This window comes from Hakea prostrata, chromosome 7 (assembly GCF_041222555.1).
Source record: "Hakea prostrata isolate BN-2017 chromosome 7, UWA_Hpros_2, whole genome shotgun sequence".
In the NCBI taxonomy this organism is placed as follows: Eukaryota; Viridiplantae; Streptophyta; class Magnoliopsida; order Proteales; family Proteaceae; genus Hakea; species Hakea prostrata.
The window spans coordinates 20,562,391-20,578,107 of record NC_142606.1 but is presented as its reverse complement, the minus strand read 5'-3'; the positions used below and the strand labels follow the sequence as shown (position 1 = coordinate 20,578,107).

The window sequence follows — 15,717 nt, the reverse complement described above, 5'->3', positions numbered from 1 at the left end:
AGCTTCCTTTTGTATCCTGAGCCTTGAGAAGTCCATACATTTGCAAAGTCCAACAAAGTTGCACATCTGAAAATCCTATGCTGCACATTGCCCACAAAAATTTACCTTCCCTGTTTCAGATTTCTTCTAATCACAGGCCAACTCACTTCGCAATCTGAAGGTTACAAGGGAGAGTGGCAACAATCAAGTTGGACAAGCATACCCTTATTCCATGGGAAAGATGGAAGCTCTGACAGAAGATATGGTGGCCTCGTAAACACTTCTTTTCCTTGTTCTTTCTTCTGAATGATTCACCAAAGCAACCTCTAGGCTTTGATGTTACCTCATGGTTGCTCATTTGTAACATTAATGCTACCCACAGCATTCGCTCGCTTCCTCTCTCTCCAATTCTCACCCCATACTTTTGCCTCTGCAACTTCACGTTCTCTATCAAAATCCCTGTTAAAATTCCTTGGTTTTTCCCTTGCATGAACAGGACTATCCCTCTGAACTTCCTGCCTTTCCAATTCATCTACCCACTTCCTTCCAGACCCACCATTGAGTTCACCCATTCCAGTCTCTGCTCCAAAGCTTACTCCCCGAGCAGGGTCTCTGTGTCTCCTGTCAGGGGAATCATGGTGGGGTGACTGAGAATGTCGACCAAAACGTCCAGTTTCATCTTGGTTGTCAGAGCCACTGCCCATGCTCTTTCTGTCATCCCTGTGCCTGGGAGTAGATGGACCAGTTCTGCTACTGGCAGATGCCACATTTGGATCATATGTTTGGGAGGCTAAATATGTAAGAGCAGTCACAACATCTCCTATTAGAGGCCGTGTACCAGCTTGCTCCTGCAAACACATGGCTGCAACAGCAAGAGCTTGGTAAAGTCCCCTCATTGGATAACGCCCTTGCAATAAAGGATCGGCCATTTTGGGAAACTTCCTACGGTCCTTGAAAAGTGGCCGTGCCTGCAATTGCAAGAAATGGATAAATAAATCATTTGTCTTTTATTGATTAATTCTAAAAGTATTTACATTTGTAATTCTATGCAAATGAAGGATCAAATCTTGAGGAAACAAAACTAATCAAGAAATGAAGGAAAACAGAAAAAGAAGAACACTTTTACCCATGCAACAAGATTCTGCTCCCCAGCAGCCCTGGTGTTGTCTATTGCCTTGCGCCCAGTGATCAATTCAAGGAAGACTACACCAAAACTGTAAACATCAGATTTCAAAGTGAGTTGACCTGTCATAGCATACTCAGGAGCACAATAGCCGTAAGTCCCCATGACTCGTGTTGAAACATGAGTCTTGTCTCCAGTAGGACCCAGCTTTGCAAGCCCAAAATCTGACAGCTTAGGGTGAAACCCCTCATCAAGAAGGATGTTAGATGACTTGAAGTCCCTGTAAATGACAGGGGGATTTGCCTTATCATGAAGATACTCTAAACCTTTGGCCGCACCAGCGGCAATCCTCATCCTTGTGTTCCAATCTAAAGGCTCCTTGTCAGGTGGAAGATCTGAAAATAGGCAGGACGTAACTAGATAAATATTGTAGTTGATGAGCAAAACCTTCATTCTTTTAATTGTAGCAGCATTTAAGAATCCTACATCACCTAAAAAGTTATGCCACATTGGCCTATTCTACCATCCACTACCAGCAGTTTTCACTTTAACCCCATTGTCATTTGACTGATGATGAGAAATCTATCAGGAAAAAAACTGAAGTACAAGAAAAACTCAAACAACATTCATATATGACATCACAATTACAAGATGCATAAAATAAACTGATCCCGAATTTTGTATAGGCCTCCCAAAGACATCTCTCAAGAGGTTAACAAAGGTTGCATGTTGGGAATCACACATTATGTGTTTATTTAAAACCTGAAAGCAATTCATGTAAGCACATAATTTGGGATTTCAAGAGATGGTCTTTTTCTTATTAAATTATTTCCTTCTCTATTGCATCTCATTAGAGTTAACAGTTTGATAAAGAATAACATTCAAGTCTTATCTCAATCTGGATACAACTCAAATACAAGGTATGAGTCCGGGTCAAGAAAGATCACTCAAATTGTTCAAAGCACAAAATAGTCAATGACTGACTCAATGTTTAAGGTACAAGATTTGTCTTACACTTTTTATTTTTGTTCGGGTCTCTTTGTTTTGCATGTTTCTTGTGTTCTTTCCAGTATGAGTTTGCTAATTAATTTTTTCTAATAGGCTATTATTTCCTACAGATTTCCCACCATTCTTTGTTCTCTGTGCAATACCAAATGAAACTTCTAATCATGGTCCATCTCTGTGCACCAGCACGTAGTCCAGCTTACAGAGACTTGCAGAGGTCCTTGACATGACAGCTTTAAGCTATTAAGAAAATTGCCATTTTTATATTTTCAGTTTAAACATAACAATTGCCCTGGTTACTGCATGCACGATAATTAGGAAAGAAGCAAGCAAAATATTAACAAAGCATGATGCAAGAAAGTTTGAAATAATAACCTTTGATTAGACATATACCTTCTAGTGATTCAGTAATAGACATAAAAAGAGGTTGCCTTCACCCATGAAGAATTTCTTTCCACAATAAATGAACCTTCTTGATGTGTGTTGATAAACATTTTTTTCCGACCTTAACTGATCAAGTTGATATACACTGCTTTGTGGAGGTTAATAGACCAAGGAGGTTGGGTGTTCGATTGTCGGTAAGTGTGAGGGGTTCGTGTTATGAGTGGTTGCTTTCTTTTCAGTGTAACCTTGCCTATGCCTACTGTGTAAAGAACCATTATGCGTGCAAGAAAGAATTTCTCAATCCCTAGAAAGCATGAGGGTTTCTTGTTACCAGTTGTTGCTTTCTTTCAAAGACTGGTATCTGTGGCTACATTTACTGTGTAAAAAACTTTGTGCATGTTAGGAAGAGTTTCCCCAGTAAGTGCAAGGGGTTTGTGTTATGAGTACTTGATTTTCAAGATTGGTATCTTGCTTGTGCTTACTGTGTAAAAACCTGTGCGTGTGTGTGGAGAGAGTCGATACCTGAGATATATTGAATCAATCTCAGAGAGCACTCAAATGCCATGGTCACTTTGCCACTTTGATAACTACAGAATTCAAGCTAAAGGTGGAAGAGGAAATTGTTGCGTGATAGGCCCTTGGGGCTGGGACACAGGAGGAAAGAAAGTGGACTACCATAACCAATTATAGTGGTGGGTCATAAAAAGGAGGAAAGATATGAGGAAAGGCATCATATATTTAGTGAGTGTTTTGGGCAGCCTTTGGCTGAGGGGCAGCATGTTGCTGTAGGGGGTGACTGACACCATTGTAGCCAAGTTTATCTCTTTAATTCCTTATCAAAGTGATCCACGGTTGTCAAGGCGACAAGTCGAGGCGAGGCAGCAGAGGGCAATGAAAACCAACGCGATACCAAGCAAGGCGACAAGGCAACACCAAGTCGCCCTGATCCAAAGACTGGCCTAGGCGCCAAGGCGGAAGCTTCAACAACCATGAAATGATCATCCTTATTATTCCAATAATTCAATATTAGTTCAGAAAGGAGGTTCCTATGAAATTGGCATCAGAGTGAGAAGTTCGATCCAAGGGAAGAAAGATGGAGACTGGTTTGTCCTTGTTTTCCAGTAAAGGGAGAGCACAAGAATGGCTTACAAAGGTCATGCTCTTCTTTTGGGGACAACAGATTGTGTATGAGCATTGGTTGGGTGTGGCTCTCCCACACCTTGTAGGGGAGGCTTTGAAGTGGGCCTACCAGAGGTGCTGGCAGGAGTTTACATGGTCGAGCTTCAAGGAAGCTCTACAACTTGGCTTCGATGTTGAACAAGCTGATGTAGTACCGGAGAGACAACAATGACAACTGCTTCACTGGACGAAGAGACAACAAAGTAAATACTTTGCCAGGTGGAATTCTAATATAGCGATATCAATCTGCCTAAAGATGAGTTCTTGAGGAAATTGATCAATGAAAGCAAAGATGGAATGGTTAGCATGGCAATATGCTTATTCTCTCAAATGAAATCTCATCATGGCCAAGATAATGCAATACCGGAAGAGGTGTTCGATGATGTAGCAAAGTCAGTGGTTGAAGTCTTGAGGGAATCTACCTCTTAAAGTTTCTGTTCTCTTAAAGTTTCTGCGGATGGCAAGATGATCAAAAGGGCTAACAGGGAAGACAATCCAAAAGGTCCTGGATAGAGGCACCAATCACCAGTGAAGGTTTCTACGACTCTAATCATCATACACCACATCGAAAAAATCATTGTCGATGTAGTCCTGCAACTATGAATGAAGATGTAAGTTATTTAGAAGTATCCCCAGCTTATAATCCACCTAACTTAATGGGGAGTATAACAAAGATACTCAGAAAACTTGTCAACATATATCGAGCTTTAGTGATGACCACAGGTTCTTTGGTGGTCCCTCACTGAGGTCTTCATACAGGAAGAAGAGATGATCAATGAAAATAAAGGATTGGAGAAGCAACCCCGGAACAGAGGGAAGGACAACAAGGGTGTAAGGACTTTGGCAAAGCCACCTTGGATGAGGGTAGCAGCGACGAAGGAGAGTTGCTGTCAGTAACAACACCCCAACATAGAGGACGGATCTTCAGCAACGTGGGGGCAGTTATCACATGAAATCAGGCAACAGTTTACCCATGATCGAGAAGAGTTGGAGATACCACGTTCAGCGCCGCAAGAAAGGGAGATACTGGGGTCCTAATCCTAGAGGTTGTTGGAGAAGAGATGGCCCAAGAAGGGGTTTGGGATGGACCGATGACTTAGGTCCAAGACTGCTGGTTGGGTTTATTAAACCAAAAACCCTAGGCCAGCTGGGTTATTTGGCTCAACATATTAAAAGAAGGAAACGAGCCTTAAAACTTAAAGACAACCACTAAAAGTGTTAGATCTGGCCCATGAAATAAAGGATTGCAAATGGGCTCTAAAAAAGATTACTAGGCCCAGCCCAGCAGGGGGCTAGGAGACAAACAGGTGGAGGCCCAAAAATCATATGGGCCATTAGAAAGAAGCAACTGCCAGGGGCATTTATGAGAAAGCACTAATCCCTCATCCCCTACTTCCCTCCTTTGACCAAGCCCTTGCACCAGGCTGTGCAGAAGCCAAAGGCGGAGACCACTCGATCAATGCCGGTGCAATGAGCTTTGTTTCCCCAACGAAATCCCAGACTTAGGTGGTAGAATCCACCTGAACTTCACCCCAAGCTCGACCATGAACTGCAAATCAGATCTGCGAACCAGGGCCACAAGAAGCAGATGGCGGTGGCGGAAAATGTATTGACGGTGACGGAAGACCACTATCAAATGGATGGTGAGCTCGTATTTTCCATCACAAAGTTGCTTGGGCTCTTCGTCTAATGCAAGTCAGGCAGGGAATCAGATTCAGCAGATACATTTCCTAACGAAAGTGAAAAGATCTCAAAAAATTTGAAGATACCAAAAAGGATTTCACCATAACACCAGGGAATATAAGAAATAAAGTTGATGAGAAACTTGAGGAAAAAGATGAAGAAAATGAGGCAGAAGAATCTGTCCTTGAGAACAAAGACAGATCTCCTGAAGATTCTTAACCATTGAAGATATGGCAGTTGTTGGGGGGAATATTTAATACTACAATGTGTAACAATAATAAAGACATTACCATGCATGAGGATTCAAACGAATTATTCCAAATATTTGGCAAAGTAAATGAAGTGCTTGCTCAGAAAACTAGTATGGTGATTTCAGAAAAGGGAGGCACTTCTGGAGGATGTGGAGGTGCATACGGTGGCGGTGGCGGTGGCGGTAGAAATGGGTACGCTGGCTCAATGATAAAAGTGGGAAAAGGGCATGCACATTGCCAATGGAGGGCAACCACAGAGGGCAGCAACCCTTGTTTCATTTGCAGGGTTCGATCAATTTTGTTCTGTTGAGGCTTTGGTGAAGAATGGAAAGAATAGAACTTTGCAATCCATTGAACTCGGAAACAACATTGGGACCAGTTACGTCTTTCGAAATGGGCCTACTATTGGGCCTCTAAGAACACTGCTGAACAGGCGTGGCTGTGCAGCAAGCATGTGAAGACCAAGCTTCTGATTTTACTCACCTTGAGGACAAGGTGAATTTCAAAGAGGGTGGTAATGATAGGCTCCTGGGAGTGAAACACATGTAGGAAAGAGAGTGGGGTTACCATAATCAACTATAGTGGTGGGATATAAGTTGGGGGAAGGATGTGAGGAAAGGCATCGGAAATTCTGCGAGTGTTTCAGGCAGCCTTTGCCTGAGGAGCAGCATGTTGCTGTAAGGGGAAACTGGCACCATTGTAACCAGGTTTCTCTCTTTAACTTCTTGTCAAGGTGTTCATCCTTATTATTCCAGTAATTCAATCCTAGTTCAGATAGGAGGTTCCTACCATTGCATCTAATCTCCAAATTCAATAAGCACACTTATAGGGGAGGGAATTGAGCATTTTACCAATGACCAGGATATGACAATCACACTGTAATTACCTGAAGTGAAAATTACCACACCTTTTATTTCATCTAATCTTGTCTATGGGAAAACTAAAACTTGAACTAGTCTTGAAAAGGATTCTTGTTGTTAATTCTGTTTCAAAAAACATTGTTCTATGACATGATTCTTGTCCAAACCAAGCACTTTATCCCAAAATTTCTAATACGGCACCCTGACCAAGTACACAAGTTGGTGATTCCATACCATTATAATTGGGTATTGTAATCATATAAAACATCAAGCTTATGTTTGAAAATAATTGGATTTAATAAATAAAATCAAATTAAAGTATATCCCTGAGCATTTGAAACTGTCCTAGGAACTGCACCAATGTGGTCCAGCTGCTTTAATCTGCCCAAATTCAAGCAGACACCAACGAGTGCTACAAACCTATAGCCTCAAGAATGCAGGATTGACAATGAGTTAAACCAGTCTGCTGGAAGTAAAACTTATACTGTCCAAATTTAGCTAGTAAAATGTTACAAGTTTTGATTATTTCAGCTTAAAGTGTGTGCAGCTTACCCAAAGACCTCATGAAAAGATATATAAAACCTTTCTATCCACTCATATGCAACAGCATACAGTAAAAAACTTCAAAATTCAAAACCCTCAAAACCTCCACTAGACAACGGGTAAGGATCCATATCTTCCGACAATATAACACTTACATCTCTTTCATAAGTGTTTTGATGGTCTTCTATTTCCTTCTACACACACCATTAATGACGCAGTTGTTTTCCCTGAAAATTCCATGCCTTGTCAAATTCAGCTTTAATTGCTAATGACTATTTGAAGATTATTTTCATTGGACGAATTATGTTTCTCTGTTATTAGCAGCATATTAAGGAATTAGCTCAGAATTTAATATTTTCAGAATGCTGAATCTCCATGCACTCAATCAGGTATTATGCTTCCATGATGATCCTCACTCTCATATCTTCCAATTAATTTTTGTTTAGTTATTGCAAATTAGCTAGGGCTATCCTTGATATTGTTATTGTCTACCGTATCTAGGTTGAGTGTTTGCCAGTTTATATGCCCCCCCCCCCTTCTCTCTCTGTTTTTCTTCATTCTGTTTCGTGTTTCCCCTAGGACACTGCCCCAATGAATACACCTGAACAACCTTAGGTGCAGATAAAGGGAGGTAATCTGCTATGGAGGGCTTGACAGAGAACAAGGTAGAGAATAGGAAGAACAAGAGAAAAATACAGGGGAAGGAGGGCAAGAGCACATGCATACACATCCACATGGAATCCCCCAATATACATTCTATACAGCAGTATCCTAATATAAGCTATTTAAAAAAAAATCCAGCTAACAAGTGAAACTTAGTCAACTAAGAAATAAACTTCAACAAGGAAAAATATCCTAAGATATAAAAAAACTCCAACTCTTGAAAATGTATCCCACTTTCTAAAATTGACTAAAAATTTATGTCATTTTCGAAATAAAATAAATTCCTAATCTGCTATCTCCAGGACTCATACTGGACATGATGGCACATGCACGCACAGCCATGTGGGCTCCTAGATTGATAATCAATTCATTATATTCAAGCTGAAAACTGCATCCTAATATAAGCTCTTTAAAAGAAGAAAATCTAGCTAACAAGCGAAACCTACTGGATTAAAAAATAAACTTTAAGAAGGGAAAAATCTCCTAAGATATCTAACAAACCCCAACTCTTGCAAATCTATCCCACTTTCTAAAATTGACTTAATAAAATTGTTGGAAGAAGGACTGAGGTTTCCTAATTAAAGCTCTTATTTTAATTATGTTTGTATTTTCTTCTATTTTCTATTTTGGTTGCTTATTTGTTGTTAGACTGGTTTCCTAATAAGCTAGGATTAGCTTTTTTTGTTTCTATTTATTTTTGTATTTCTTTTCATATTCAGAGTGGGAGTTACTCAGATTGTACTATAGATACCCCATTGGGGCCTATGAATAAAATATATCTTCCGAGCAATAACCTCTCAAAATTACAACATGGTATCAGAATAGGCTCCATGATTATGTCGATCTTCACTTTTCCAAAGCAACAATTCTATTATTTTTAGTGAGTATTCCTACAGGACTTGCGTATACAAATTTCATGGTCTTCACTCTTCTTCCGAGCTTTTATGGGATCCACCACCATCTCGACTTGAAAGTTTCAGTTTGTGTGTTTCTGCTGCCATCTATCAATGTCTTCAAAGTTCAAATAGAAAAAGAAAACAAAAGAGAGAAAAAGTAAAAACAAAACAAAAAAGAGCCTACATTCGAAGCTTTTAATTTACCACAGTTCTAGTTCATATTCCGTTGGAAGTTAAGACAATGCCATTCTTTCCTGTTTCAGACGGTGCCAGCTATGGTATCATTCTATGCGTCCCGACAACACAGAAGGCTTTTACTTTCTTAGAATTATTTTTAAGTCAAAAGTGCCTGAAACGTGTCAGGCAAGGGGAAAAAATAGAATTACCTGAAGTAGATAAAAGAAGAAAAAAAATCTTCTGACGTCCACATCAAAAGAGAGTTTTTTGGTAATAATGTCAAAAGAGAGTTTTTTGGTAATAACGTCAAAAGCGATTTGAGTCATTGAGGTTTGAAGAAAACAACAGAAATAAGGATGCAAATTGCAGCATCATGGTGGGGGGGGGCGTATGAAGGAATGAAGGGGCGCAAAGTGTAGTGCCAAAACAAGGGGGGAAAAAAGATTATTAGAAGTTATTTGTTATTATTTTGTTTGGGCCACGTGTAAAGCTACACGTGAGGGGGAGATTGCAAATGTCTACTTCAAGAATTGACTACATTTTATGGACTCAATAGTCAGTTTGACTGTTGTTGGATTGCCTTCCTTCAGACCTGCACAGAACTTGATGCATGTAACCCTTGGAGATTTGCCCCTTACCTAGGCAATCTTCCACTTTAGATACCTAACATTGCTGTAGATCCGAAGTCTTATTTTTCCTGTTGTACCCTAGCAGTTGTTATCCCCTCAAAATATATTTCCCTACAAACCTGCGCAAAAATTTGGTCTTCTCGATATTTGAAGATTCTACCCTTGTCTTAGGCGTTCTTCCTTGGAGACCTAAACTTGCAACAGAGATGAGATACCCTTTTTTCCTGCTATTTACCTAGAAGTTTCCCCCATTATAATTTTTTAACAGTTGAAGTTAGTAACAGTCCAAGAATTTTCTCTTTTTGGCATAAGTTATCGACCCTAAATCTGGCCTACTGGAAGATTTGAGTGCCAGTGCCTCTTCAAATAATGCAACATTGTGACAACAAAGCTACTACAAGCATTGCCTATAATCCAGTGCAACATGATAAGACATAGCAAGTGAAATCACGACAATTTATCACAGAAAAATTGGAAAGGGGACAGTCTATATGCCATTAGTGAAGTCTGAAGATCAAGTTGTAGATGTATTCACCAAAGGTCTACCTGGACAAGTGTTTCACCCTATTTTGACCAAGTTGGGCATGTGTGATATGACTGATATCTATGCCTCAACTTGAGGGGGTAGTATTGGAAGTAGAACTTAGGTTTCCTAATTGGGAATTGGAATAAGACTCCTCTATAAAGCTCCTATTTTAATTATGTTTTTTTATTTCCTTATATTTTCTATTTTAGTTTCCCATATTCTGTTAGATTGGTTTCCAATAAGTCTCGAATTAGTTTTTCTATTTCTATTTGTTTTTTTATTTCTTTTCATACTCAGAGTGGGAGTTTCTCAGATTGTACTATAAATATCCCATTGGGGCCCATGAAAAAAATATTATCGCTGAGCAATGATCTCTCAAAATTATAACTAAAATAAATTATATCATTTTTTAAATAAAATAAAATCTTAACATTCTGATACGCCCAATACTCGTACTGGACATGGTTCATCTCTAACTGGATACCCAACCAGATTCAAGTTGGTCCAAGGTAGTCTATCTGCATCATTATGTCCCCCTAAGATAACTGATATTTGAATATGTTAAGAAATATGCTAAAGCTATATATGCATCTCAGATAGGTGAAAAAGATCAAAGAAAAGGTTCAATCTTGAATCGATGACATTTTTTTTATTCCAGGTATAATACATAGAGGATTAGTTAGAGTGGTCAGAATCTTTTAAAAAAATTCAGGGCATTTCCTTGAAGATAATATATAAAAACAATAATTATGAGAAGAGCAGGATTCTATCCACCTTTGTGGCCATTTCTATTAGGTAAAATTTCAAGGACACCCCAAGATAATTCGCAAAAAGTATAGACACTCCAACACTACGCTAAATTGGCAGTCACCCCATTTTCCTTTAGATCCGTAACATCCGTTAGTGTGTTGAAGGAAACGACGAGCATACCCTAAGATGTTTTGTTTACATATCTTATAATATACAATGATGAATGGAGATAAAAAGAAGGTACTCATGGATGAGGAAAGAAGACTAAATTTAAGATTCTATTTTGCTAAGGACAACACTATAAAGTCACTAGAGAATAGAGATTATGGGCAATTTAGGAATTATCATATTATCTACCCATGACTTAACAGAATTTTCTACCAGATTGTAGTATTGCAAATTTAAGAAACATTTTGAGGGTGTCATTGCCAATTTGGATAGTTTTGAAGTGTTTGTGCTTTTCACTAATTATCTTGGGGTGTCTTTGAAATTTTCCCTTTTTTATTCTTGGTGCATAAGCTTGCTATTGTCCTCAAAAATTCATGTATGTGGGAATGCAATCTGACCAATTGAGCTACAGATTTCTAAGGGTAAAAAATTGTATTATGACCATGGTGGGAGATCTTGGCGAGATATCTCGATTTTTCATAAACCGAAATGAGATCAAGGTCGAGATCTGCGAAATGGGATATCTCGCTTGAGATCTCGCCATATCTCGCTATATCTCGCTATATCTCGCTATATCTCACCCCAAATCTCACCATATCTCGCTGGAACTCTCAATTTTCGCCCCATTTTTTGTAGATTTCAACCAAAATTTCACTTGCAACTACTTTTACCACATCTACAACATTAAAGGAAGCTCAATCATCCTCTACTTGTCTTATGAACTTATGTGTTAATGACTTGTATAGAACTTCTAACGGTTGTATACTTTTATCATTCTATTCTCGAAAGTCAAGATTTTAATACTCATATGAATGTTATCTTGATGACATTTAAGTTATTTGATGTATTTGATACACTTGATTTTCATTTATATGCCTTAATGGTTTTATATTACATGTTATATAACCTTGCATTCTCTAATCCTACAGCATTTCAGTTTTACACTATGGGTAGACTTAAAAATCATACTTAGGGCTGTTTTCTCACAAATCCAAGGCCACTAGTGTGTTCAAAAGGCCTTAAATAGGTTAAATACCAAGTTTTAGCCCAACTAGGACCCTAAAACCTAACGAGATGGGCTACTGAGTTGACGCCCAAAAAATGGCATATCTCGACCGAGATCTCGCCGAAATGGTCGAGATCTCGGTTTTTCATGGCAGCGAGATCTTGCTCGAGAGCGAGATCTTCTACCATGGTTATGACATGGTCTAAGAGATAGAGAACTTGATGTTGTTTCCTAAATAATCATGGCTAATGGAGATGATAAGGTGCAAACCTCCTCAATAAGGAACACAATAGTAACATGATGAGTGAAAGAAACTCGCTTGATTTCATTCATTTCTTATATGTACATTCACCTAAAAAAGAAAGAGGACCCCTTACAATATGGGACAAAATATTCCATCAAGGAAGTGACAAAGCCTCACATTTTGGTAAAGAAACAAACAACTAAGTAGAAAAATATGAAGCAAACAGAAAAACTTAGACACCAATCACGAACTAATCTATATACAATCTAATTAATAAGGAAAGACTCTTAACCATCTCGTTTCTTTTTATGAGTAGTTAGTTGCCATTCAATAGAATCAATACCTATCAAAATCATTAGAGAGAACTATCTAAAGAGATGAGTGCACATAAAATCTCAAAAATAATCAGCTAGGAAAGGCACCTATGATGACAGTGAAACTAAATGTAGCATTAACAAATGCCACTAGGAAACAATGCCAGACTATAGAAGTCATGGATTGTGCTGCGGTGACTGAGACAGGGTAGATGCCAACCTATAACAGAATATGTGCACTGCAATTCAGTAAAACTAAAAGTGGAAGGAGAGAGTAGGCAAGATTGATCATCAAGAAATCACCCAGAGTATTCATTTCCCTTTCTTGGTTCAATGTTAAACTGATAAACGAGGATATTTAGACAGATGATGCAACTAATAAAATTAAAGTGAGCTGGATAGTGGTGATATTAAATGCTATCTTTTTACTATTATCTCAAAACCAAATTAAACCTTTAACTGCTAAAAACAATGATAATAATACATGGACATGAATGCAGATCAATAAAGGAATAACAACATGAGATGTATATAAAATCAGAATAACTGATGTGAGGAAACTATGACATGCAGCACTTGGAATGTGCAGTTAATGGAAGTATGGAACCTTAGAGCTGCAACGGTAAGTAACAAGATGAGGGGAAGTTGATTGAGAATGGAGATAGTTTATCCATGTATAACAATCACCAAATAACCTACAGATGTTTATGCATGTGTACATAGGATATCTCAAACAGACAAGGACAAGGCTAAAGATGACATCAGTTGCAGGCACAGAGGAAGGCATCACGGCTAAGTCTGAACAGAAAATAAAGCACTACCTAGAGTGAAACAGCATGGAAAAGCCTTTTGTAGATGACCCAAAGTTGTTGGAAAAAGAATCGGTGCAAATTAGATTTATTTTTCGTTTGAATTATAATATTACTTCTTATTGATGTGGACAATGCATCGGCATCCTGAAGTGATCCTTGAGTATAGCAGGCAAGAGAAAAAACGCATCATCTTAACCAAATTCCTGATTCTTGAGCAATTATTAGAAGGGGTAAGGATAATTCAAATGCTTTTCTAGAAACTTAATATAGACTTTTCAGCAAGAATGAAAGGGATTCTGAAGGACCTGAACTCTACATGCTTTGGGAGTGACCAATTTATCATATAATATAATTTTGAAGTGCATTTAAGTATGAGAAGTTGTCTAACCATGTAAATGATCCTCCAATGATCCCAATGGCATAAATTCGTAAACAAGGAGACGTTGGTCACCATCGGCACAATAGCCAATCAAGTTGACAAGGTTAGAATGATGCAAGAGGCTGAGCATGAGAACCTCCACCAGAAATTCTCTGTTCCCCTGAAGCCCATTCCTGTCCAGTTGTTTCACAGCAACCACCTGCAGGAACAGCCATTTCAAATAAGTCAGTGTAAGCATTTTTTTTACATGTCTACGATGCGTATTAAAGTGCATAAGCTATACCGGAGCAAAGTTCACATTGCATATGATAAACATATTTAGCAATTTACCAATAAATAAGGTTAGTCACCAACTAACCTGGCCGGTGCTCTCCAATCGACCCTTATATACTCGTCCAAATCCTCCTTCACCCAAAAGGCTATCTTGCCTAAAGTTCTTAGTGGCCGCAGCAAGCTCTCGAAAGGAGAAAGTCTGCGCAGCAATATGAGCAGTTGTCCCATCTTTAGGAATTAAGATTTCTTTCTTCGATTCAGAACCACTTCGAGATCTTGATTTTTCGGCTACTCCGTGAGGACAAGATAAACCATAACATGAGCAAAAAGGATGAAGAAGACAAAACCAATGTCAGTAAGAAAGCAAAAGGAATAAGAAGTTTTTCAGCCAATGGGATGCAATTCTAAAGTGCTGGGAATGCAGGTTAGAGAGAAAATCGGCTACTGGAGTCTCCTTGCCAGCCCAAAAAAAAAAATGAAAGCCATTACCATGGATCACTAAAAGTTTAGCTACTCGACTCACATTTTCTTAACCACACAAGGACTACAGATCACCAAAATACAGTAGTCCACAATGGATACTTTAAAAAACTCAAATGCAAGTCACGCTTCAAAAACACTCCAAAGGTATGCAATTTAGATCTCTTTAACCAGTATCTTCCTAATCAAGCAAGAAGAGAAAGAGAGAAACTCATTCAAACACGAGAACTAGAAAGAAAACACTCATAAGGAGCTTCTTCATCACCGCAACGAGTCACATAACCAAGTATCGATCTCCCAATATTGATCAAAACCGAAAAAATAGAGAGAAACTGAAAATGACCGAACCGAGAAGAAAAAGAATAACTAAATAACAGAACCCGGTAGACTAGCAAGTCATCCAAATACCGACCTGACCTCAGGAGATACAAAAGCCCAATAAACACACAAATTAGCCAAAATAAAATATATATAAAAAAGCCTAGAATTCAATCAGATCAAAATGGACGCAAATTCTAACAGCAACCCATCATCAAAATTTATCAAAACTACACAAAATTCAACAACGATGACGCGTCTCGCTGTAATCGTCAGTGAAACAAAGACGATGAACAAAAAAATTCAGTCTTGCCCATTGAGAAAAAAAATCTGAGAAACCTATTACTAAAACCAAAGAGATATTAATTACCAGAACTAACTCTGCTCAGATGATGAGATTGAGCAGCTGAGGCAGAACCCTCTTTTACAGAATCTTGCTTCGGAGCTTCAATCACGCCGTTACTTTCCTTCTTATTCGACGATCCAAAGCAAGGAAAGCACCCGCCCATCTCAAATCGAACAACCTCCGGAAGAAGAAGAAGAAGAAAAAAAAAAAAACCCAAAACAAAACGAAGAAGTAAACAACCTAAAAAACTTGGATCTTCTTCAACAACCACTCCTCATTTTCTTACAAAAAACCATGTAAGAAGTCCCAACACTTCCTTCCTTATTTCCTGAGCGATCTTCGCTCACCTCAAACTTGTTCAAACTGCAAGACTCATAGTCATCCAAACAGAGCCGAAAAATATCATCATCACTGAGAAGCAGCAGATCAAAAAATCCGGAAGACATAGATATCAGTAAAGGCTTAAAGCCGCTGGTTGTAAGGAAAGCGAGGAGAGAGAAAGTAAAGAAGACTAAATAAACAAAATAAAAAAAAATAAAAAAATATCTAAATTGAAAAAATAATAATAATAATAAATAAACAAAGATTGAGAGAGAAGATTTTTGGTTAAAGTTAAAACATAATTATTGACTTTTATCGTGGGATTAACTTAATTAAATTATACGGGCAGAAAAGGAAAATTAGAGAATCGAGATTTGCAAAATCTCTTGGAATCTACCACAGAAATGG

General features: G+C 38.4%; 1 protein-coding gene across 2 annotated transcripts; it reads right to left on the bottom strand.

Annotated features, from left to right (window-relative positions):
- Nucleotides 1–275: 275 nt before the first annotated feature.
- On the bottom strand, nt 276–15,455 carry LOC149010442 (serine/threonine-protein kinase PBL27-like). Of its 2 annotated transcripts, none has more exons than XM_089164404.1 (5): nt 15,013–15,455; nt 13,930–14,135; nt 13,581–13,770; nt 1,106–1,497; nt 276–947 (listed from the first exon to the last, which is right to left on the bottom strand). In XM_089164404.1, exons 1-5 carry the CDS (start codon nt 15,149–15,151, stop codon nt 324–326), a joined length of 1,551 nt encoding a protein of 516 aa, XP_089020530.1. In that variant the 5' UTR covers nt 15,152–15,455; the 3' UTR covers nt 276–323. The 2 variants fall into 2 exon arrangements, with proteins under 2 accessions (XP_089020530.1, XP_089020531.1); XM_089164405.1 differs by having other exon boundaries at nt 13,930–14,132.
- Between the last annotated feature and the right edge of the window lie 262 nt (nt 15,456–15,717).